The sequence below is a fragment of the Octodon degus genome, unplaced genomic scaffold (assembly GCF_000260255.1).
Source record: "Octodon degus isolate 3935 unplaced genomic scaffold, OctDeg1.0 scaffold00018, whole genome shotgun sequence".
Classification (NCBI taxonomy): Eukaryota; Metazoa; Chordata; class Mammalia; order Rodentia; family Octodontidae; genus Octodon; species Octodon degus.
Genome location: NW_004524594.1, coordinates 3,512,372 through 3,537,976, shown reverse-complemented (window position 1 = coordinate 3,537,976; position 25,605 = coordinate 3,512,372). Strand labels below are relative to the sequence as shown.

Below are 25,605 nucleotides of genomic sequence, written 5' to 3'. Positions count from 1 at the left end.
GAGAGAGAGAGAGAGAGAGAGTTAAAAAAACAAACAGATGCATACACAAGATTTTACTGCACACCTGTTAAGTAGAAAGACAAAACCTGGATGATGCCGGGTACAGGGAAGCTGTGGAACTCTCAGACAAGGTGGGCAGGAAGGCAGTTTGGCAGCATTTGTATAATTAAACTGACCCTTTCCCTGAAACCCAGCAATCCCACGCCCAGCATCCACCCTAGAGAAATAGACACTCGCTGGCGTGATGACGCACGTGGTAACGCCAGCCCTCTGGGAGGCCAAGGAGGGAAGACTCCAAGTTCAAGCCCAGCCTACAACAAGACCCTGTCTCAAAAAAAGAAAAAAAAAAATTAGAGTTACAGCTTTTGAATGAAGGCCCTGGGTCCAGCTCCCAAGGCTAGAAAAAAAAAAAAAACTAAAAAAGCAAGAATTGAAGACTTATTTTCAGGGGAGAAACAAGCCAAGGCTGAGTGCCAGTGTTTGTGGCAGCTTTGGCTGTTACCACTGAAAGCTGGAAACCACCCCACGGCCAGAGTTTTGGTCTAGAATGTCCTCAAAGGCCCGTGTGTCCCACCAAGGCTGGGTCTGCAGCTTGGGACTACTGGGACCTGATGCAGCCTTTAAGAACTGGGCCCAGTGGGAAGCCTTAGGTCACCAGGGTGCCTTGGAAGAGGACCATGAGACACTAGTTGTCTATTCTTCCCCCTCTGTCTCTCTGTCTCTCTCTGGCTGCCATGAGGGAGCAGCTTTCTCTACTCTGCGTTCCTTCCATGATACCTGCCTTACCATAGGCCCGAAGCAAGAGGACTAACCTATCATAGAGTGAAGTCTTAAAAACCATGAGCCAAGAGAACCTTTCCTATGGTTAAGTTTACTATCTCAGGTATTTTGTTACAGTAACAGAAAACTAATCCATCAAGTATCTTTTAACAGGTGGTTAGATAAGCAATCTGCAAAACATCCACATGATGGAATTCTACTCAGGGACAAAAAAGTGACAATGACATGGATGAATTTCAAGAACAATATTCATTTTTATAAAAGATCAAGTTGCAATGCTCCCATAATATATAATTCCAGCCAGGTGTGGTGGTGCATGCCTGTAAGCCCAGCGCTTGGGAGGCAGATGCAGAGAAGGACTGAGTTCTGAACTGCATGGAAAGACCCTGTTTCAAAAAGACGAAGTAAATGAATAAATAAATACTCCCCCTTGCTTTAAGCACACTTCTTGCCACTTTCTGTAAGGACTCGGGAGTCCCCTTTTGTGAGGCTTTCTATGAGGTGCAATGAAAAACCCCGTGAACACCGCTCCTCAGTGCCGCCCAGCACCACGGCAGGCTTGGGAGAACAGCTCCATTCAGCAGACCCAGCACTTGTGACCTCTGGCCCCTTCCCAAGGTCACAATGGCCATGAAAGGGAAATGCTTTGAATGGATTCAGGACACTGAGGCGCCTGGGACAGAGCAACCAAAAGACATTTGTATCTCTGACTATATTCATTTGTTCACAACTTGGCGACAAAGAGATGCTCAGTGAACATGTAGTGAACAAGGGGATGCAGCGGAGAGGCCAGGGCAGCCTCTGCACGCACAGAGAGAGGCTCACCTTACATTGAGCAAACCTCGCTCTGACAGAAAGCAAGGAGACTGCGGAGCATCTGTCCTTAAAAACAGTCCTAGAAGTCTCCAGAGCAGGAATACTGGTACACAGGCTAACTCTGCCCTTTTTGTCTCGGTGCAGCTGGTCTGAATGAATGTTCAAGTTGCTCTTCCACGGACAGGGCAAGCTGTTGTCTGACAGCAGTCTTGGGTGCTGTGCAGTGGGATTGTGGGAACAAAGGGCAGTCATGACCACACGCAACCCAGGATGCTCTGTTAAACTGCAGCTCCAGAGAGCAACTGTCCTTTAAATATAAGAATATGCCAAATGCCGCCTGGGGGACGCGTATAGGAAAACTGATCCAAGATGCATTTGACACCAAACTCAACAGTGTCCTGGTTTTGTTGTGGGTACTTGCTCTTTGCTAAATCTTCCAGGCCTACAAACCAGGTGTACTGTGCTCTCTCCCACTTCCACTCCCACAGTGCGCTGCAAGGCTGGCCCCGAACATCCGCATTTCCGTGGCCACCTTCCATCTTCCTGGCCTGTCCTTCTGCCCTTCTTTTGAGTGACTCATGTTACTACCTGCTCTTTCTGTGGCTTTCAATTTGTGGCATTTTGTCTATTTGTCTGTGTCCTATTTGGAAAAATCAAAAAAAAATTGAGACAAGGAAAGAGAAAACTACAACACGCACATGCACACACGTGCACATACATGAATCTATTTATATAGAATTTTTTAAGGCTTAATCCTAGGCTGGGGAGATGGCTCAGCAGAATAAGTGTTTCCCTGGCAAGTGCAAGGGCCTGAGTTCAATCTCCAGTTCCACAAAAAAAAAAAAAAAAAGACAACTCTTATCCTCTACCTCTTTCCACGCTGCATAGTACTCCATGGGGACAAACTACTGAATCAGCACTCTACTGCTGGGCACACAGTTTTCTGATGCTGTGAAATTATAAATCTGTGATGAGTATCCTTAAAATTAAGTCTTCAGTCACAGTGATCACAGAATAAGCTCCCAAAACTAAAAATGCTGAGTTAAATCATATGCCCAGCTCTAGGTCTCTCACAAATGCAGACAGACTGCCTTCTAGAAGTGTGTGAATGCCCTCGGGGACCCGTAGACGGTGCATCCTCTGTGCAAAGCCAACACCAGGCCTCCGGATGGTCTTGGACCAGATTCCCTGCAGGCCAAGGGCAAGGCTGCAGTTGCTCCAATCGACCACTAGGAGGCACTGCAGTTCCAAAAAATGTTTTGGATAGGCAGTGATCCTCCCCACCCCATTGCCCATCCCAAATGAGATACCAGGGAGATCTGCCAACCACACAATTACTAAGCCCAACTATGACTCTGCCATCCCAGCCCTATGAGGGACACGAATGGATGGAGAGGTCCTTGCCCTGCCAGGCAGAGCTCTGCCCTCCCTTAGCCTTCGGCACCTACACATTCCTGGCTCATAGGTGGCTTTCAGGAGACTTTTCATAATATAGATGGGCAAACTGAGGTGCCTGAGAGAAGAGACCCATCTGTCAGGGGCAGCTGAGTGACCAGCTGAGACCTGAGCTCCCACCCCGGGGACACCTGGGGCCTCTAGGGAGACTGTGGGTCTCCAGCTATGCTGGCACACAGTAGATGTCCAGGGAGCGCTGGGCTCATTCCCAAGATCACCATGTGTACAGACGTCCCACAGGGCACCATGTGGCTGGTGAACATTCACTGGCACCAAGCATCTTCCTGGGAGGCAGGTCAGGGACCTCTTCCCGTCCCATCCTCAGAGGGAGGTTTCTGGTAGGAGAGGCTTTCTCCCAGGTCAGAGGGGCCGAGTGGACTCCCCAGATCCCTGGAGCTAAAGAAATGAACACAGAGCACTCCCAAGGGACTGGAACTGTCCTTGGCACTGTAAGAGTCCAAGAAATCTACAGGGACCCTCCCAGGCCTCCTCGTGGTCACCAGGTAAAACTCTCCCATTCTACAGCCCCAGAACCAATGTCAGGCAGGGGAGGTGGCTTGCCTAAGGATGAACGGTGGGTGAGAAGTCAAGTAGAGATTTGAACACTAGGCCTGGAGCGGGTCAGCGGGGCCCTGAGACACAGCAAGTGGAAGGGAAGCGGGTCGGGAGGTGCAGGGACCTCGGAAGGCCCTGCTGCTCCCCAGCTTCATGGGAGCCCTGCCAAGGCTGCCCTGGTCTGAAGCCAACATCACTGACCACCAGAGACCTCAAATGTGCACTCGGGGTCTTGGAGAGCCACTTGCCAAAGTGCTGAGGGGCAAAGAGGCCCCGCCGCAGCTCACTCTCAGCAGTTTAGAGAGAAACAGCAGGTCCCTGTGTAGAATCGCACTGTCAGCATCCTGGTAGGTATGGAGGAAGGAGAGGGGTCAGGCCTGCAGGACTGTGTGGCAAGAGGCCCCGGATTGGTCCCTGGTGGGGGGGTGAAAGGAAAGAGGAGGGAGAGAAAGGAGAAGAGGAGAGAGAGAAGGAAGGAGAAGAGGAGAGAGAGAAGGAAAGAGGAGAGAGAGGAGGAAGGAGAAGAAGAGGAGAGAGACGAAGGAGAAGAGGAGAGAGAGGAGGAAGGAGAAGAACTATTGCAGAAGGGGAAACAGGAGAGCATGGGGAGGAGAGGGGGAGCAAGGAAGAGAAGACAAAGGAAGAAAGGAAGGTAGGGAGGAACAAAAAGGAAAGAAAGGAAGGTGAAGGAAGGAAGTGAAAGGAAACTGGAGCAACTGCGGCGCATCACAAGGAGGCCGGCCCGTCCTTCTCTGAGGAGAGCTGGTGTAAAGATCCGGTTCTCGCAGTGCCATGACACGGGACTCATGCCTTTTCTCTAAGTCTGAAATGGCATCAAGGCAGAAGCGTTGGCTCCCATGTGTCTAGGAAGAGCCCTGGGGCTCCCACAGGGTAGAGCTGCTCAAGGCGTGGTGGCCAGGAAGTAGGGGGCGGAGGGAAGAGCTGGGAGCGGGACAGACCCTCCGCCGCGCACTCTGCCTGGCCTGAGCCCGGCGCCCGGCTTACCAGGCTTGGAACTCAGCTGCCCTGGTCTCCTTTTTCACTTATTTGTTGCGTGCCTTCTCGGAGGCCTCTCAGAGCCACGGCCTCATGAGGGACAGAGTAGTGTCAAGCAAGAGCGCTGGTCCTGTTGGAACACAGTAGGGCCCCTGTGCAGCACAGGCATGGGCTTCTGGCTGGAGGTCGGGGGGAGGCCAGCGGCCAAGGCTGGAAGGCGAGGTGGCCCTGGCCAGGCATGTTGCAAACCACACAGAGCCCAGCCCACCCCAGGCAGCATGGTTCTAAGTCACTGGTGAGAAGCCCCAAACTTGGGGACAGCGTCTTTCCAAACAAGGCCAGAACCACAATGACAGCATTGGCTCCCATGTGTCTGTGTGGTGCCGGCCCACCTGCGACTGCGCAGAGCCCGTGGGTCAGCATGAGTTACCCTAGTTTTAAAGGGGCAAACTCTGAAGTCCAGAGAGGTTTAACAGCTTCTTAAGATCACATAGTTGCCAAGGGCCAGGCTGGGACTCGAATGCCCCACACCCAGGCCTCTAGAGGGCCTGCTTGTAGAGGGAGCCCAAGCACATGTCAACACAATGAAGGCCTGGGAGCAACTTCCATCTCTGAGGATGAATGCAGACCGAACCTCAGGGTCCCCAGGGGAGCCCTGCTGTGGCCTAGAGGTGATGGGGGGCTCAGACCACAAGGAGACAGGAAGTCCCTAGTTCACCACCTTCCAGGGCCCCACCCAGGTCTTCAGTCCCCGCTCTGACCCTTAGGGGCTTATGTGACTGGACAAGTCACTGAATGCTCTCAAGGAAGAGGAGTGGGTGCAGGGGAACCCCACCACCCAGGAAGCACAAAGCAACCCCATGGCCCCATCACTGAAGCAGGGCTGCCCCAGAACTCAGGGTCCACACTGGGCCAACTCCAAACAGGTTCCAGACACCCAGAGCTGGACAATGTGAGGACCCACACTGCCCACTCCCAGCCCTGTGGCGTGCCTGCTGTCACCCTGTCCCTCTGCCAAACTGTGTGGCCCTGACTATTTCCCTGACATCTCTCCCCTTGTCTCCCTAAGCTGCATTTCTTTTGGAGGAAGAGGAGGAAGCCAGTGTCCCCTGCATCTCCTCAGGGACACTGTGATATTGTTTTCAGGATCAAGGTAAGTGAGAAAGGGAACTTAATCCTGCACGAGGGGAAATGAGCTGAAAATGGAATCTTTGAATGGTTTGGCCCCCTATTGTGCCACTTACTTGCTTCATTCATTCATCCATCATTCATTCACACATTTGTTCATCATTTGTTCACCATCCATTAATCATTCATTCATAATTCATTCATTCAGCCACCATTCCCCATCCATCCATTCATTCAATTGGTCACCTTTATTCATCCTTCATCCACTCATTCATTCATTCAGCATTCATCCACTCATTCATCCACTCATTCATCATTTGTTCAACATTCATTCATCATTCACGCATTTGTTCATTTGTCATTCACTCACTCACTATTTCCAAAGTGTAATCTGTGCACTGGCAGAGTTCCAGGTGGGAACAGAAATCCCAGAGAAAGCCAACCTCTTGTGTCAAAGGCAGGGGACACCAAAGGAGATGATAAAGTGGCTCTCATGCCACCCCGTGGCTCTGTCACCAAAGAACTCCTGGAGAAATTGCCTCAACCTCTGTGTGCCTCAGTTTCCTCATCTGGAAAATGAGGCTGAGAACATCCACCCACCAGAGTGTAGGGAGGTGTGAATGAAGCAGTCTTCTGCCAACAGAGATGCCCCCCCCCCAGGATATCCCAAAACAGCTCTGACTGGGGCCACATCAGACTTTAAATGTGTAGTGATTCTGTCATCTACACTTCAGCAGCATTTCAGGAGTGGGTTCCTGGTGGCCTCTGCCCTTGCCTGAGGACCTCACCCAGCTCTCTGATCCCACCCTGGGCCGTGTGGGGCACCCCGTACATGTGGCACTGGATTCACCTCAAGTGGCTGAACTTCTCAGCCTGTGGAAGCTCCACGCCAGCCTAGAAAGAGCTTGCTTTTCGCCTACAAGCTGGGCTCTCTTTCTTAACAGCGTTCCTTCTCAGCCTAAGAGTCAATTACAAACTGGAACAGCAGGAAGACTTTGCCACCCTTGGATAAAAATGAACAGGAACAGCTGAATGACTGGCAAGGTAGCTATGTAGTTTTCTGAGATTGTTAAGGTTAGAAAAAGCCATTCTGTGTCCCTGGGGCACAGCCCTTGAGGACCCCAGAGGGGACGCTTGGGAGCGGCCCCAGCTCCACTATGGGTGAAGGGAAGGAAGGGCTGCTTCAAGGTAGAGTCCACATATGTAAGCACAACATGGAGAAAACTTCGAGGTTTCTAAAAGATAGGGCCAGCCAAATAGCTCAGCGGATTCAAGTGCCTGCAAGCAGGCACAGGGGCTGGGGTTCGATGCCTGGGCCTGCCATACCAGACCTGCCCCCAGGGCACACTGAGACAGCAATTGAGACTGGGCTGGTGGTGCATGCCTGTAATCCCAGCTCTTGGGAGGCTGTAAACAGGCAGATCACTATGAGTCTGATCTAGTAGTGAGAACCAGAACACCCTGCAGACTCTTCCCTAAGATACCAAAAAATTTAATATACGGGGAGATGGCTCAGTAGAATAAGCGCTTCCCTGTCAAGTGCAAGGGCCTGAGTTCAATCCCTAGTTCTGGAAAAAAAAAAAATTAAAATAAATAAAAGATAGTTCTGTCTAGGGATCCAGGGCTTGGGGGCATGACTGCAGGGACTGGTGGGGGCCTGCAGTGGGCGGGGTCAGTGCACACCAGGAGGTGAGTGTTGGATGTCCCCACCAAATATGTTAATAATGCCTGGTCCCCTGGGATGGCCAGACCTCCAGCCTGCAAAGCCTATGGAGGTCCTTAGGCATGCTGTGCCCCCTGAGGGTCCCAGCTCCTCCCCTTCCTCTCTTTCTTCCTCCCTGGGGATCTCGGTGGCTTTTCCACTCTGCCTCGATGGCTGCCTCACCACAGGCCCTGAAACAAGATGGCGACAGCTCACTCCCAGGCTGTGGCCGGAGCAGGCTTCTCGCTCTCTAAGTAAATGGTCTCAAGCGTTTTGTGACGGTGATAAGTGGCTTCCGTGCTCTCTATATGCAAACCACATTCAAAATTTCTATAGTCATAGTTTATGGGTAGAAAATGGTCTTGTCATTGATCTTGTTTTCAAATCAAACTTTAAAAAAAAATTCAAAGGGATCTTTGCTTTAAAATGCATTACAGGAGCTGGCCCCATGAGTGGTGGTCATACCTGTCATTCTAGCACTTGGTAGCTGACGCAAGAGGGCGATGAGCTCAAAGCCAGCCTGGAATTCACAGAGAGACCTTGCTTTAAAATATTTAAAAAGGGCTGGGGATGCCCTAGTTTCAATCCCCAGAACCACAAAAATACTACACACCACACCACACCATGCCAATCAGGTCTGGTTCAGTCCAATAAAATAAAATAAAAGCATGGTAAGAGCCAAGCATGGTAATAATCCAAGCACCCAGGAGACTGAGGCAGGAGGATCACAAGCTCAAGGCCAGCCTAGGCTTCATAGCAAGACTCTGTCTCCAAAAAGTAAGCAAAACAAACAATCAAAAAACAAGGAAAATGCATTGTGAGTCTTCTACCGAGAAACCCTAATCCATACCAGGCAGGAGACAAGCTTGTCTATTCTCCAGCTGTTTCTGTTTCCCGGGGCACGACTCTGAAGCAGTGAGAATGTCTGCAGCACACAACCAGGTCCCCCCAACCCCCACCCCTACCTCCCCACCCCAATCCTTCCTCAGCTGTGAGGAGACCTGCCCAGGCTGCGCTTCAGAGCAGAGCTCTGGGTAGCAGGAGATGAGGTCATTTTTTGGGCCCCAGGCCCTGTGCCTCTACCCTCAGTGTACCCCAGCTCACACGGCCTGGTGAGCATAGGGCAGTGGGCCTCAGAAAGTGGGCATTAGCGCCATGGACAGAAGTGCAGAAGAAAGAGTGCTGTTGGTGTCAGCAGATGTGGGTTCAGGTCACAGTGGGCACTCCAGGAGGCACTGCCTGCTGAGCTTCTCCTCTGCCCCTATGCTGGGGCTCCTAAGATCAGCCTGCCCTCAGGCTGATGCCCGTGACCAGCCTGGGGGACGCAGTGTGAACACACCACCACCCCACCCTGGGAGCTTGGGGTCTGCAGCCTTGGCTTTGACGGACCCAGAGAGCAGAAAGTCCTGAGATGCGGGGTATGGGGTGCAAGAGTCTGGGGGTCTTTATTCTCCCCTCAACACCTCCTGCCCCACTCTTCCATCACTCACTTGTGTTTCAAAAGCCATCGTCCACCGCATGGTGTAGACTCTGTAAGGCCACGTTCATTCCCGAGCCCAACGTTGTCAAGGATCCAGCAAAACTTTCTCAATAACACAGCCAACAGGGACTGGGGAGATAGCTCAGTAGAATAAGTACTTGCCTGGCAAGCACAGGGTCCTGAGTTCAATCCCCAGTGCTGGAAAAAAAAAAAAAACAAAAAACAAAAAACAAAAAAACAGCCAACAGCTATGGAGCGCTTCCTCTATCCTGGAAACTGGCCTAAACAGTGTATCCACAGTTTCCAAGAGCACTAGAAATTCTACCGGGAGTACCAGGTTCAGAGACTGGGATCCCTATTTAACCATCTAGCAAGAGGCAGCCGGTGACAGCTGCTTCTTTCTAGGCCCCTCCCTGGAACCCACCTGTCCAGCCCCTGGGATGACCAGGACAGAGACAGGAGGCTGCAAGTATCTTTCATGAGAATCACACAGAAATGTCCTGGACAAGCCCAGAGCTGACAGTGTGGGACCTTGGGGGTGGACCGCAGGCTGCCCTCTCAAGGACGCTCCCAACCACACCAGGAGAAAGTTCTGGAAGGGCTAGAGGTCACAGGTGAATGCTCAGGCTACAAGGGCATATGAGAACTTCCCAAAAGGCTATGTCCTCACAGGATGATCAGCTGAAGAGACACTGAGGTCCCCAAGCTACCAGGAAAATAGCTAGGCTCCTGGGCCCCCAGGTGGTGGCCCTGGCCCCATGCCTTCACACTGTGTAGCTCTGGTTCATGGCAAATGAATCTGTCCCTGAGCTGAGTCTCCGCAGCTGGTCGGTTATCGGTCTGGAGGCGAGAAGATTGGACAGGGCCACCATGAGTTCCCCTGCACATTCTGTGACTTTGATGTCACATGAGAATGCCAGGGGACAGACAGGCCAGCACCACAGAGTGGAAAGCCCAGAAGTAAACTCTCAAGTATGTGGTTAGCTGATTTCAACGAGGGTCTCAAGATCAGTCAATCAGTGGGGAAGGGTGGCCTTTTCCACATGCTGGAAACCTGGAGAGCCACAGGTAGGAGGTGCAGGGTGGAGCCTTGCCTCAGGCTACATCCAGATCTTTTTTTTTGCCCATAATTTTATTGAGAAACAAATAGCAATGAGACAGTTTCAAACCAAATTGGTAGGACAGTTTCAAAAATTAACAATTACATACATTCTTCCTAGTGGTTAATTGCTGTACAAGATGTGGACATGATATCCTATTTACAAACACCATTAGAACAAATCCCTCTATTCATTAAGAGAATGTAGCTATATATCTATCCTAACCATTTTCAATACAAAATGGACATTCATCTGTATCCCTTTTTTTTTGTTAAGTTCCGTTATTTGAATATTATAGATGTATAAACTCAGCAAAGTAGTCTAAAAGGATCCAGTAGCCCATAATAGTATTAGGTCTTCCTCTTGACTGGCAATGTCAGAAATTGTTGACCTGAGTCCCCTACAGCTCTCAGTTTTTGGTCCATTTTGGGTTAAGATCTGGATGTAGCTTTTGAGAGGATTTCACTGACCTTATCAGACCCAAAAGCTACATCCAGATATTAACCCAAAATTGATCAAAGACCTAGAGCTAAAACTGTAGTGCCCTTGGGAGAAGCCCAAGGAAGAGTCCTCAGCATCCCGGCATCAGAAACACAGGCCACCATGGAAAAACTTGACACACTGCAGTTCATCAAAATTCAACATTTTTGTACACCTAGGACACCACCCAGAGAGAAAAACACCAACCCACAGATGAGAGAAAATGTTTGCCCTTTTTGGTCTCAGCAGCACAAGGGAGATGATGAAGGGCACATCATCCTTTGGAAAGCGTTGTAACAAGGTGCACACCTTGTGCGGCTGCTGTGGCTCTCAGGCCTACCGCCCTCAGAAGTCGACTTGTGGCAAATGTGCCTATCCCGCTGAGCACAAGAGCACAACTCCAGCTATGTTTTATAACTGGAGTGCAAAGGCTAAATGGTAAAATACTGCCAGAACTGGTCAAATGAGGCACCTAAAATTGTATATCGCAGATTCAGGCAAGGCTTCCGTGAGGGAACGACACCTAGACCCAAGAGAGCAGCAATTGCCGCGTCCAGTTCATCTTGAGAATTGCAGCACTCACTCAAAATAAACACTTTGGTTTTAAAAGATGATAGAGAGAGAGAGAGAGAGAGAGAGAGAGAGAGAGAGAGAGAGAGACAGAGACAGAGACACAGAGAGAGACAGAGACACAGAGAGAGATAGAGAGAGACAGACAGATTGTTTGCAAATCATATATCTGATAAAGGATTTATTATCCAGAATGTAAGAATACTTGCAACTCCAACACACACACACACACACACACACACACACACACACACACACACAAATAGCCTGCTGGGCATGCGTACCTATAACCTTAACTATTCTAGAGGTTGAAGCAGGAGGATTGTAAGTTCTGGACCAGCCTGGGCACTTTAGCAAGATCATGTCTCACAATAAAGAAAATGGAGGGCTAGAGAGATAGCTCAGTGGTCTAAGTGCTTGCTTGGCAAATGGAAGGTCCCAAGTTCAATCCCCAGTATTGCACGTTGTGCCAGGCCTGGAACCCCAGGCATGCCGTGCTGGCCACTGAAACCAGGAGTGGTAGTGTATGCCTGTAATCCCAGCACTGGGGAGGCTGAGACAGGAGGATCATTACAAGTCCAAGTTGCAGAGTGAGACCCTGTACCAAATAAATAAAATAAAATCAATTAAAAAGGGGAGTGCTGGAGGGCTAGCTCAGAGTTCCCTGGATTCAATTCCCAGTAAAGCAAAATATAGATATAGATGATAGATAGATAGATAGATAGATAGATAGATAGATAGATAGATAGATAGATTATAGATGGAAAGGTGATAGATGATAAACAGATGATAGATGATAGATATAAGATGAATATTGTTCTCCTCAAAAACAAGCAAAACCTGATTCAAGGTCCAGCACAACTACTTGTGCAGAGAAGTCACCAAGGGCGCACACACAATGCCAGTGCCTGGGCACAGAGCGGTTCCTCTTAAAGGCGATGGGTGCTGAGGGCAAATCCAGAGACAGAAAGCAGAGCAGAGGTGCCCAGGAGGGCGGGCGGGGCTGGGAAGCGGCTGATGGACTGCAGCTTCAGGCTGCAGTGCTGAGACAGCTCTGGAACTAGCAATGCCCAACCTCGTGCAGGACTCTGTTGCCTGAGAGGACAAGTGACAATTGTATGATGGCTGATCTTATGTTGTGCATATTTTACCACAATAAAAATTCATCCCTGTGGAGACAGAGGTTTGGGATTTGCTTTAAAAGGCCTCCCTGGGTGCAGTGGCATTGGTCCTTGGCTGGGCCCTGATGTCCCTCAGCGACACCTGAAGTGCCATCCCGTGTGCCCTCCACCACAGTGTGCCGTGTGTGTCATGTGCCGGGCTCCGTGCATGCTCTGTCTTCTCCCCTGTGCCCCGGAGCGTTGGTCCCTGCTCCCTCCTCAGTCCAGGCTACTTCCTGTTCCCTCAGGTCTTTACGCTCAGGACCCTGGCTACTGGTACCTCTGTGCGGTTTCTAGCCCACCAAGTAAACAGGCTGCTGGGTTTTGGGACAGAAATCAGCCCATTCTCTGCCCAGCATGTGTGCTGCCTGGGGAGGGCACAGCTCCCAGGAGGGAGGCCTGGGAGGCTGGGCAGGAGGGAGGCCCTGCCTGGGGCACTGCACAGACTCACTGTGCACTGCCCCTTCCACGGCCTTGCACACCACCCCTGGGGGGCTGGCTGTCACTGTGGTTGCCACCTCAGGCTCAGGTCATCTGCATCACAGAAGCCCCAAAAGGGAGGGGCCGCTGAGCTCCTAAGTGCCGGGTGTGGAGTCACCCAAGCTCTAGAGTGGACATGCAGAAGGAGGCTGTGAGATGGGGTGGGGGCTGGGGGGCTCATTCGAGAGCCCAAAAGCGCAGGCAGGGAGGAACAGACAATGTTAGCACAGCCCTGCTCTCAGCAGGTGGGCTCGGCTCAGGACCAGCTGCAAGTCTGGGACCCAGGGGAGCAGCGGGGACCCGGTCCACGGTCCACTAACTCCAAGGCCTGCCCCCAAACTAAGTTGCCCAAGACCTCCCTGCTCCAGGCCCACAGGCTCTCCAGGGAGAGAGATCATGTTGCACCAGCACACAGAGGAGCGGCAAGTGACCCCGTCACTGGAAGGAAGGGGAGATGGCAAGAGTTAGTGTTCTAGCAATTTCGCCCTCCGCAGCATCCACCCACCTGTTCATTCATGCATTCATTCATCAAGGAACATTTATTGGCCACCTACTGTATATAAAGGCACCCCTCCACGTTCTGGGGAAAGACTTGGAAACAGGCAAATCTCAGCCAGGTGTAGTGGCTCAGGCCTGTGGCCCCAGCACTCTGGGAGGCCAAGGCAAGAGGATTACAAGTTTGAGTCTATCCAGGGAACTTAGCAAGACCCTGTCTCAAAATAAAAAATCAAAAGAGGGCTGGGGATGCAGCTCATCCTGAAAGTCCTGGATTCAATCCCCAATAACCAAAGATAAACACAAGACAGCCCCTGCAGGCTCTCACGTCCCAGGGGACAGCACTGATGCTTGGCCTCCACGACACGGCTCAGCTCCATCCTACCTGGACTAGAAACTCCTGCAGCCCGTCCCGGGCATGGCACCTGTTCTCTCCCAGCACAGAGGAGGAGGTTGTGCTCAAGGACAGAGCCAAATCTAGAACTCCGACCCACCCTTGGCCAGTACCTTCATTCCCCCCAGGCTTGTAGGAGAAGCTACTGGGGGACACAATGAGACAGTACACAAGAGGCCCCGTGTGACAGTGCCAGAGACCTGGGTGGGAGTGCTCAGGAAACCCCGGCTATTGCATGGTTCAGCAGCAGCAGAGGCCTCACCCTATCCACTCCAGCCCCTATTGTCACCCATCCTACAGATGGGCAAACTGAGGTGTTGAAGATGCCAGGTTCTGATCCTCTAGCAGGCTGGCCCCACCTTCTCTCTCTCTGGGTACAAAGAATTCTAGACAGCTGGCAACTCTGTGCTTGCAAGAACCATCCACTTCTCCTGGTTCTGAAGACTGAGGCGTGGACCGTCTCAGTAGCCCAGGGCCTCAGAAATCTTCAAGCCCATGCAGAGGTTTCATGGATGGGGTAACTGAGGCCCACGAGGGGTACCCGGGCAGCAGAGTCATGTGTGCCTGTATTCCCTGTCTGCTGAGAGTCTTCCTAACTCAGAGCAGGGGTGTGCATCAGATGTGTGTGGCCAGATTGGGGTGGAGGAGCCAAGGGCAGGTGGACCCCTGGGCATCAAGGGGTCTCCTAAATCCCAGCGGGCCCCAAAGGGCTCATTCCTGCCCTAACATCTGCTCAGGAGCTGGGGACAAAGCTCAATAGTACAGAACTTGCCTAGTGTGCCCAAGGCCCTGGGCTATGGGCCTAGCACTTCAAACAGGAAGAATAATACTTATTAAATGAAACTTGGTCGGAACCTCCAGAGCCACTGCCACCATTTGCAGTGTCCCAGTGTCTTTGAAGAGGGTGCGTGATGGCTGGGGCAGAGGCTTACGCAGCACAGCGTGGAGCTGCACCTGTCCTCCCGTGGCTGAGCCCTCGCCCCACTCCCTCACCCACACCAAGCTCCTTTTCCTCACAGGAGGGGCAGGTGAGGCTGTGCCAAGGGCCTGTGGCTGTTTCCAAGGAAACCCCCAGCTCACCTATCTGCAGAGGAAATCTGGAGGGAGGAAAGGAGAGTCAGCTTCAGATTCCCTGGCATCATCCCCTCGCCCAGGGAAGGTCCTCCCACCCAGAAGTCCAGGGCAGGGAGCAGCTTGGCTTCCAGTGACCTACAGAACCGGGGTTTTTCTGCTGCTGTCAGCCCAGGTGAGTCAGCCTTCCCTGCCGCCCTTTCTGATCCTCCCAGTGCTGGTGCCAGGCAGGGGACAAGGGACCTGTGCCTCTGCTTCTGGGACGGGACGCAGAGCTGCATCCAGTGCTTCTCAAAATCCCCCACAAGGCTTTGCACAGTGACAGGGGAAACCTGGTGCACAACGAAGAAGTGGTATCAGGCACATGAGTCCCCTTTCTGTGGACTAGGACATTCTGCTCAGCAGGAGACTGCTGCCCTTAACATGACGGGATGGCATGGTGATCCACTGTTTGTATGCTGGGACAGAAGGGACCAGGCTTCTTGGATGCCACCACTGCCCCTGGTGCAGAGGGGCAGAGAGTCACATGAGAGGAAGCCACTCGTGTAGCCTCAGGTAACCCCATCCTTAGGAAAGAAAACCCAGCAGGGAGGGGGCTTCCACAAGCCAACTGGGGACCTTGTGGTAGCGCTTGCTGTTGGCCCCCTACTCCAGCACACCCACTATGAGGTCAGCCTCACCCCTGTGGGGTCAGGGCAGGGGGTACATGGACAAGCAGAGAGTGAGACCCCATGCTTACTGGAGGGACTCAGGTGTGGGAAGAGGGGATAGATGGCTCAGGCTTCTCCCGAATCCTCTGCCTGCCTCTAACTGCTGCAGAGCTCCCCGCGCCTCAGTTCACTCATCTGCTAAGGGGACCTACAACATGCAGAGATGGGCCCAGGCCAGCTCCTGTTTCACAGAAAGCTGCAGAGGACAGTGGGGACCCTGCAGGTCCCAAGGTGGGGATGGAAAGGACCACAGAGACTCCCTGGGGACCAGCCTCGGGACACTCTGCCAGCCTTCCAATGACTCAGCTTCCCCTGGGAGCTGCAACCACGGGCTGGAAGCCACAGGCTGAGACACACAGGCGCTTAGTCACTGGCTCCCGGGGCACAAATGTGAGATGAGGCCACGCTGCAAGTGGGTTTGGAGCTGCCTTCAGAACCACCACAGGTGCTCACCTTTCACACACGCACACCGCACGCGGCTCACTTATTGGGTACACTGGGGGACAAATATCTTTCAGACAGGAGCACACACATATTAGAATGAACAATCACATCTGCAAACAAGGGGACAGCAACACGTGAATGCAGTTTGAGGTGAGTGCATGTGTGTGCACACACACACAGAAGCACATGCACAGTTTACACAACCCGCTATATCAAAGTCAAAGATGTTGGGAAGTGCTTTGGGAGGCATTTAACTACACCAAGGAGAAGGGTGTGAGGCACCGATTCTTCATCCTCTGGCCAGTGAACATTTATGAAGCTCACCAGTTTATACTTGGAAGGACCCAGCCCTAGCGCAGGAGGGGGTGCTCTTTCTCACTTAGAAGGTTCCAGCCCATACTAATGCTCCATAAAGGCAGATATTGGGAAGATAAGAGGGCACAGGGGACAAGAGTGGTCCCTGTGGAAGCCAGGCATTCCGGAGCCTCAGTCTGAATCTGGTCCTCTGTGGACACAACAGTACTGTGGTTCATTCACTCCTCTTCCTGTTTACACCCCAGTCCTGAGCCCAGAACCTGTTCTAACCGCAGCCCTCCAGGTCCTCTGTCTGGAGCTGCCACCCCGGGGGCTCTGTATCTATGCCCCCAGGAGCCTTTTCCATCCACCCCACCATGACGTCTCCAGACAAAGTGTCCGCTGCTGTGGGAGAGGAGAAAGGGACGGAAGGGAGGCCTGACTGGTGGAAGCACAGAAATCCTGAGCAGGAATTTGCACATTATCCAAACACAGGTTTCACAGAGCTAAGACTCCAAGCCAACAGCAGGAACAACTTCTCCAAGGCTACCTGGGAAGAGAACGGATGGAGCCCGGGGACTGCACTGGGACTCGGCATCCTGCCTTGCACCAGAGCCATGCTCGCTAGGGCCATGCTGACCAGGGCCATGCTGGCCTTCAGAATTCCCGTTTACAGCCCTTGGAGTGTGGAGAGAAGCAGCTGCTCCACTCTGACCCAGGTCACCAGGTCTGTCCTCCAGGTAACAGGCTGAAACCTTCTCTGAGAACCCACTTTAAGAATCCTGTAGCCCCACAGGCTGTGAGGCCCTGAGGGCACGGGCGTGCTCACCAGGAAAGAGGGCAGTTTGGCAGGCAGTGGTACTCTTATGCCGGCGGCGTCTCACAGGGACTCCAGTCTCCAGAAGCAGACCCTGGATGATGTAGGACTTAATGGTGACCCTACCAGCTCCCTTGAGTCAGAAACTGAACCCGCTGCAGCCCCGAGTTCCCACCTTGAAAAGCTCTCTGCGGTTCTGAGCGACCCCCTCCTGTGTGGCTCTTTTGAGCCCAGCCTGAACGTCTCTGCCTCTGCCACTGCTCCTGAGCCCCCTCCTTGGTGCTCGCAGGTGTGGAATGGGATTAAAGGGAAGGTCTTTGCTAAAGTGGCAAAACTCGAAGGAGATGGAAAGGATGCAACCCAAGGGACACCGTCCTGAGTCTTGGTAGCATTCCTGGGAAGACTGGCTTCCTGGCAGTGCCCAAGTGACACCACACCTCTGCACTGGGAGACGAGACGGGGTAGTCACCCATTTACAGAACAACAGAGAGGCGCACTAGGCTGAGCCTCTGGCTGGGGAGGTCGCAAGGCCACCAGTCACTCTGATCTCAAAAAAGAAATTGGAGGACATCGATCAGGACTTGCCAGGGTGCGTGAGGGCCCTCCTCCGCTCCCTCCAGCTCGTCTGGCAATGGGACCTCTTCTTACTTGCCTAGCAGCACTGAGGGCAATGCCACGTTGTTTCTGAGCAAGGGGGCACCGCTGGCCTCCCCTCTGGGTTGGCCAGACAGTGCCACCACAGGCAGAGTCCAGATGTCCTGGTTTTCCAATCTGATGACCTTCCTTGTCATCAAGGGGGGCCCAAATCCTTCACAGCCAGACCTGGAGAACCGCGCTGTGCAGGCGCGCATGGCCAGCAGCACCAGTGCCCACTGGCAGGAAGGCATTCTCTTCGTTCCACCTAGAACCTTGACCTGGCCTGGTCTCTTCAGCTTCCTGAGCAGGAGTTTGCAGGCTGAAGGCTTCGGAGCAACTGTGGTGCCTGCAGCGCCCCCCCCCCAATCAGGAACTCTCTTCTATCCTCCCTGGCTGCACTCACTCACTTGCTCCGCTACCTACCCAAAGCACACACTAGATTCCAGGCTCCCCGTAGAACCTTCCCCCCAGCTGCCCATGAGGTGTGCTTGTTTCCTAGAGGCTGTGCCCTCCTCTCCCGGCACCAAACTCAGGAGGTGGGCGCAGACGAAGCCCCACTGTGACAGAGACACAAGACACCACCTTCCCCTCATTTCTGACAGCCTCAGATGTAGAGACGTATTTCCATTTCACATTTCAACCTGCCACCCATTTGGATGCGTGCAAAGAGAAGAAAGGCTGAGGCCAGGATAAAGCCCCAGAAAAATGAGCCGAGCTACCCTTCCAGGTCAAAGAGCTCGGGAGACTTCGGAGAGATTCTACAAATGATGCTTTCACTTGTTTTCCTGCCACAGCCTGAACTGCATGTCGCAATTACAGACGCTCTGCTTCCACGGCTCGGGGTAGCCTGGCGCCCCGGCAACATTCTCCACACAGCGGGTCGCCACCTGGTATTAGAACCAGGAGTGCGCAACAGTTCCTGCATACAAGGTCAGACACACTACGACCAGGATCAAGGCCGTCCTCGGGGCTCCCAATCACTCCTGAAGTTTTCTTAAAATAATGTACAAAACTTTCTCCCTTCCAAACTTTTCATGCATAAATCCGGCTTGTACCTGGTCTGTATCTTGACCTGGGTGATAGTTAAGGTATTCCGCGCATCCCTTGCAATTCTTCAAATTTTCCATTTAAATTATTAATTATAATAAAATAGTGCCCAAGTTGATTGATTCAAAATGATACTGGACTTGCAAACGGAAGCCCTCCGGTTTTTTTTTGTTTGTTTGTTTTGTTTTTTTGTTTTTTTTAGCTCGGATAGTCGGCGCCTGGGTTGTATTGTTTGAGCAGGCTGCTGGCTATGGAAATTAGCGAAGTAAAAAATTAAAAGCATCTTCCTTCCCCTGCAAAACTAGCTGGGGGTGGCCGCCAGACTTCGGTGCCCACACTCCAGTGTTCCTGGATCCTCCTACAGTCGTCCAAGGGTTTCTACTGCTTCTGACTGTCCCCATTTGTCTCTGTATTTTTTGGATTTCATATACACAACATCCTGATTCGTCGATTAAATTCAAATACGACTCCTTCAGAGCGCACTCCTTCGGTGGTGTGCAGGCTGCTGCTGCGAGGGGATGGGAACGCACGCTCTTAACATGTAAACCTTGGGTCTAATTGGAAAAATCAGGGCTGGCGGGATCCCTCGGCGGCGCCGGAGGATCAGGCCTGGCCAGAGTCTCCGGTGGCCTTGAGAAGAGCGCGACTCTCGGACTCTCCAGCGGCGGCGGATGTGGAGGTAGGAATCCGCGCGCAACGAAAACCTGCGCAGGCCGAATCGAAAGCGAAAGAGGAGGGCACAGGGCAGCTCCCCGCAGCAGCCCGCGCCGCCGGAGACCGCCGAGGATTTGCGGGGCGAGATGCCGGAGTCCCTGCACGGCGATAAGGAGGTTCTTCTACCACCGCACCTCCCAGAAACGAATGGCCTCCATCCTGGCGCGTCTCTTGGGCTCCAGCCGGGACTTCGGAGGACATAGCGCAGGGACTGAGTCTGGCAGGTTCGGGCGGGACGCGGTAGGGTTCCTCCCCAAACGCGAGCTTAGCTTCGTTGCACCCGGGGCAACTGCGAACCAGTCTCATCACTGCTCTTTTAGTACTGATGGGGAAAAGATGGCTCTGGGTGGGTTCGGGATTCTTGGAGCCCTGGAGGATTTCTCTGCCATTCTTCAGGGAAGTTGTGGAAGACCAGCTGCGCAGAACTCCGGGCTGCACTCCCTTGCCTGATCCTCATCTCCAGAGGGAGATGCTCCTGGACCAAGGAAGCAGTCCTTAAAGCTGAGATCTGGAGCCTCCATTCTTACTGGAGCCTCCATTCCGACTGGAGCTGTTCAGGGGCCCGGAGCCCATGCCCAGAAGCCTTTCAGGGTCTGAGCTGCCTATGGCGGGGATGAGATCGGCCAAGGCCAGGCCTAGCACCCAAGCCGCTGTGGCCTTTGCCCAGCTCTGGTAGCATCGAAGGATTTCTTTGGCCCTCTCTCCCCTTTGGAGCCGATATCTACACAGCTGTGGGAGAGCACTCTTGTCAGTGTGTGCCTTGGTTTCCCAAGTTGTCTGCAGATTAGAAAGTCAATTCCAGAGGTCTTCTTCCTAGCTGCATCTGTAAAGGACAGAGCCTAGCTCTCCCTGCCTCTGTCTTCCCATCTTGGACCCCTGTGTGTCTAATCTCTTTCCTAGAAGGATTACAAATCTCCTGGCCAGGGAAACACCAATGCTGAGGCGGAGAATAGAACAATGTGTTGGTGGCCAAAGGTGGCTGTCTAAAGCAGTGCCTCCACCTTAGGTCACAGGGAGAGGGGTCTGCCATGGTCCGAAGCAGCAGGCAGGGACTCGCCTGTGGTAGAATTGGGTGCTCCAAACAGCACAGAGACCCAATGCAAAGAAGTGTGGAGAAGGGGGGCTCTTAGCAGGCCCATTCATGACCCAGTGAAGCCTCTCTATTCCTGCCCCTGAGTACCAGGAAGATCTGGAAGCTTAGTGGCTAGCTGCACCTGGGTCATGCTGTGGGTTATGACAGTTGGGGTCCAGTGGCTGGTCCTTTCTTCCAGCCTGGATGCTTACTGAAAGTATAGGGAGGGCCAGCTTGGCCTTCAGGGCCCAGCAGAGCACACAGATGGGTGCCAACCTCCCCCTTCCTCCTCTAGACCTGATAGCATCTTCTCACCTACAGCTGGGGGCCACTTGTCTCTTTTATTTCAGTTGGAGGGGGCTCAGTGGTTAATGTCTTTAACATCTGAAAACACTGCAATGGGAGAGAACACACGTGAGTCCTCTGACTTTGTGCAATGAACCTCTGTGGGCCTCTGTTCTGGAACCTACTCCTACCTCACAGTCCCCGAGGGGGGTGGGGGCAGGAACACAGGTGCTGGGGTTCTCTTGGCCTGTGCATGGTGGGAGCACCTGTGTGCAGCTGCGCTGGGAGGGCCTGATCTCATTCCAGCTGGAGGTGGAAAGGTAGAGGAAGCACGGAAAGGCCATCCTGATGTTTCCAAATCTGCTTTCAGCCCTGCCCTGTAGACTTGGGAGTGTGTGGCTTGTCTGAGGCCACCTGAGTGTGGTACTTGGTTTTTGACCACATAGACTCATAAAGGAGGGCTTTGTGGACACGGCGTGTAGGTGATACAAGTGTACACGGATATGTAGATATTTCTGTCAGTGCCCACCTATGCGCCTGTTCTCGCCTGTATGAGAGGAGAGTGTTTAAATATGAAGAAGTTCACTAACGGGTGTTTTCCTGAGGTGACGAAGCCACCAAGTCCTCTCCTCTGTCCCACCTCTGTCCCCAGGCCTAAGGAGAAGCTCATCCTACCCAGGACCCTGCCTGAAAAGAGGCCGAGGCCCTGGGAGAGTGTGGCCAGGGCTCCTGGCCCGGAGAAGACACCCCTTTCTTTTTTCATAACCCTAATTCCACTTTGGGGCTCCGTAGCCATGGACTCCCGAAGCTAAAGCAGGCCTACCGCTTAAACCACAGCGTTTTCAGGCCGCCCTTGAGCGGCTCTCTCCTCGGCAATGCAGGCTGCGCTCTGGGGGCGCAGGCCTGTGCCCTGAGTTGCGTTCAAGGGGGCTTGGAGGTCATTCGGGCCAGCTCCCTAGGGTTCCCTTTGGGCCCGAGTCAGGACCTACATTCCTCCCTCTTCCCACAGCTCTCAGCCTCCCCGGGCCCTGAGATTTCCTGCCTTCCCGCCCGGTTTGTCCTAAACCATTGTTTTGAGGAGGCTGCCAGCTTCCAAAGATTGCAGAGAGAGAAGCGCTGGAGAACGCTGGCCCGGCGCGAGCCGGCCCGGGACTCGGGTTTTCTGTGGTCCTCTCTTGACCGCACGCACTGGGGCCACAACTTTGTCCATGCTCTCAGCAGGCTGCGTTCAGGAGTCCCCACAGGGACCGGCACCTGCGGCGCCCTTACCTGCTGTGCGGCGCCTGGAGCCTCAGGACCCGCGGAGATTGAGGCCCGGCAGCCCGGAGCCAGCGGACCCCCGCGGCCGCGCCCCGACCGAGGACGCAACGCCACGACCCGGGACGCGCAGCACCGCGTCCAAGCCGACCCCGCGGGCGGCTCGGGCGAACGGTTTGGTGAAACGACAAAGGCACCGTGAAATCCAAACTCTGCGGCTCTTTTAATCACCAAAAGCAGCGCGACTCAGGCCGGAGGTGCGAAGGAGGCATAGACCCCGGCCTCCCCCTTAAAGCTCCGGATCCCTGCGTCCTAATCCCGGCACCCCCGCGCCTCCCCAGCGCACCACCTCCCGCCTGCTTCCAGCCGCGCTGGGGTGCGCGGGCGCCGAGGTCCGGGCCCCAGAGTCCCGCACGTGCACTCACCGTAGCAGGAGACCTGGAGGGACTGGCCGTGGCCGCCGCCGCCGCCGCCTTCCTGGAGCTTGAGGCCGCCGTCCGGGGGCGTCTTGCAGGCGCCGCGCTGCAGGTACAGATGCGGGGGCTGCGTGCTCGGCGGGGGCTGCGCGCTCGGCTGCGGCGGCTGGAACTTGGTAAAGGAGCCGCGCGCCCCCGCGCCGCTCTCCAGGGGCGTCGCCAGGTCCTGCTGCCCGGCGCCGGCGCCGCCGCCCGTGAAGCGGGCCCGGCTCTTGGCGTCCCCGAATCCCTGCCCTTTGGCGGCGGCCGAGAGGAAAGTTGTGCCGAACTTGTCGCCGCCGCCCGGGAACCCCCTAAAAGGCGACGAGCCCTCCCGGCTCTGCGACACTGGACTGTAGTAGGCGTCCATGGCAGCGGCCGGCGACTCACAGTAAGAGACGCAGGTCTCCGCGTTCATGCCTGGCCGGGCGGGCGGGGAGGCGGGGGCGCAGGCGAGGGCGCGGGGACGCGAGGACGCGAGGACGCCACCGCGCGCCGGGCCGGGTGGAGAGGCGGGAGGTGGCTGCCGGGGCGCGGGCTCCCTCCTCCCTCTGCGCCTCTGTCTTTCTCTCTCCTTCCCTCTCTCCTCCCTTTCTCCCCTCCCTCTCTCTCTGTCTGTCTCCAGCTCTCTCTCCTTTCTTCCTACCCACAGCTGGCTCAGGGAAGGAACGGAGTGCTGTAAAAAGATTCAGATGTTTCGGAAAGTTGACCAGATCTCCCAAACCCTCTTAAGGTTTTGAGACGAGGGGGAAAAAAAAAAAAAGTAAATTTTTTTTCTTGACTGGCTCCTTCCTGCTCCCCTCCTCCTTTCTCCCGGTTCTCCTTCCACCCGCCCCCTGCCCCCTCCTTTCCTCTCTTAAGGAGATGGTACTAACCCGCCGGTGGGAGAGGGTTCAACCTGGAGGTGCCCGGGGGCCTGTGGATTCTCGGCAAAGGTGGGGAGCTGCGAGGACCCCCAAGGATCCAGACTCTGGACACTGACTGAGTTTTTGTTGTTTTGGTACTGGGGATCAAGCCCAAGGCCATTGCACTGAGCTAAATATCCCAGCCTCCCCTTTGTTAAAATAATTTTTTATGAGACAAAGTCTCTGTAAATTGCCCATACTGAACTCCGATTTTCTGATCCTCCTGCCTCAGCTTCTCAGAGTGTTGGAAAAGCAGGCATTTGCCACCACTCCTGAGCTTTGAAATAATAGAAATTTTATTATTTTTTGATAATACAAATTTTAATGACACGTTAGAAAAAGCCCCACCCTAACAGGGTTTGACGTTTGGAGTAGATGCGCAAGTGTTCTGCCAGTGCCTATCATCCTTTGACACTTGCGCCTGAATTTAGTGGCCTGGCTGCTGCCTGCCCTGGGTTTCCAATCTCACCTCCCCACTCTGAGATTTTCTGTGAAATTAACCCACACAGGCCCCGTCATCCTGCACAGGGCACTTCTGGGTCTTGCTGAGGGTTTCCCATTCCTTAGGGTACTGGACAGAGGTTCTGAGTTCCCTCTGGGGAGGGATTCCCGGTAGCTTCCTCTGCTTCCTGGCCACTGTCTCCTCCTCTGCGCCCAGCCCTCCCTGCTCTCTGGAGACTAGGTTGAGGTTGGTGAGCCCCAAAGCTTTCCTGGCTGTCCTGTTGCCTGCCCACTGCTGGAGTGAAGGTGGGACAACCTTCTTCCTGCAGCTGCGTACCCCACTTGGCTGACTGTCTGGTCTGTGGTGTTTTTCTCCACACCAACCTGCAGCCCTGAATCCCTGGACCACAACCCTGCAGGGGAGAAAAAATTTACTGCCTGACAGACAGAGCCCCTTTGGTCCCCAGGGCTAATCGCGGATGACCCTGCAGCAACTCTGAGTATAAAGATGGAGACCCCCGATTTTCTTTTCTTTTTTTTTTGAGACCCCTGATTTTCACAGTAGAAAATTGGGATACAGATGCTGCTAAGGAAGACCCAAGGGGAAAACTCATCAGAAAAGTAGACATGAGAGTCCTGAGTGCTTGAGCACATGTGGGGGTTGGTGGCAGCATGCACGGGGTACCCCAGGTGGCTTGTGCATCTCCTCTACCTCCAGCCTTCTTGGGGCTGATCCCCACCGCATCCCACCCCTTCGTGTCTCTGGTCTTCGCCCGCAGCCAGCAGCACAATCCCACATCTGGTTTCCATCTCCAGTTTACCTTGAAGTGCTCCTTAATAAAGATATTCCTCAAACTGAGGGGGGTGGGCAGCAGGACCCAAAACCCTCCTACATGGCCGTGGCAGGCAGGAACCTATCTCTGACCAGCAGACGTGGCCACAAAAGGGTCTGATATTTATGGAGCATAAATCCGTTGTACAAGAGGCCACCTCAATTTGGCCAGGGCATGTCTTATCACACCCATTTTGCAAACAGATAGACTGAGTCTCAAAGGAAGCAAATTGTTTTCCAGTCTCAGCAAAAAAGTGAGGCGCCTGCCTCATCTGTTCTTGACCCGATGAAGCTGTTTTTGGTTCTGGTGAGATCCCAGCACCCTTGTGCTTTTGTCTGGGTAGAGATTTTGGAGTTCAGGCGACCCTAATTCCGGACCTCAACCTCCTGACTGTCTGGTTACCAGACTATACCCTGTAAGTGCATCCGCCCCTACCAGTTGGTGACCCGTTTAGACCAACTCCCAGGGATCTGGGGCCCCACAAATGATTTGTAGAACGAAATAGTGAAGCTAGAGCTGTGGAACTCTCACCCTTCGGGTCCTTCCAACTTTCCAACACCTTTGGTTTTCCCCAGCACAGGACAACAGAATCAAGTGTCAAAAATTAATAGGATGCCAGCCATGCAGGGCCTGGACCAGGAAAGCAGTGAGTTCTCTCCAGGCAGGGGCCAGCTCTGTCGTGTGTACCGCAGAGTTCAGCAAACCAAATGTGAGCTGAGGGAGTGAATAAAACTGCTTCCCAGAGACTCTCGTCTATTAAGAGGTTTCAGGCAGACAGGTGACACCAGTCCCCACAGTCCAGAAGGGGTCTGAAGGCACCTAGATAGTGGTGGCCACCCTTCCCTCTTCACCCCCACCCCATTCCTGGTCCAGAAGTAAGGGGAGACCGTGACACCAGAATTGTCCCAGCAGGGGTGAGGAGTAAAGAACTACAGCTGCAACCGCACTGACACATGCACACGCGCGCGCACACACACACACACACACGCATATACTTCCTGGTAACCTGTGAGCCCAGTTTGTGCAGGACCAT

General features: G+C 53.7%; 1 protein-coding gene across 1 annotated transcript in view; it reads right to left on the bottom strand.

Annotated features, from left to right (window-relative positions):
• Window positions 1–22,811, bottom strand: part of Alx4 (ALX homeobox 4) — a 37,662-nt gene extending 14,851 nt beyond the window's left edge. Inside the window, exon 1 of the mRNA XM_004627023.2 lies at window positions 22,364–22,811. Coding sequence (XP_004627080.1) covers window positions 22,364–22,811 — 448 coding nt within the window. The remainder of the gene's footprint in view (window positions 1–22,363) is intronic.
• Between the last annotated feature and the right edge of the window lie 2,794 nt (window positions 22,812–25,605).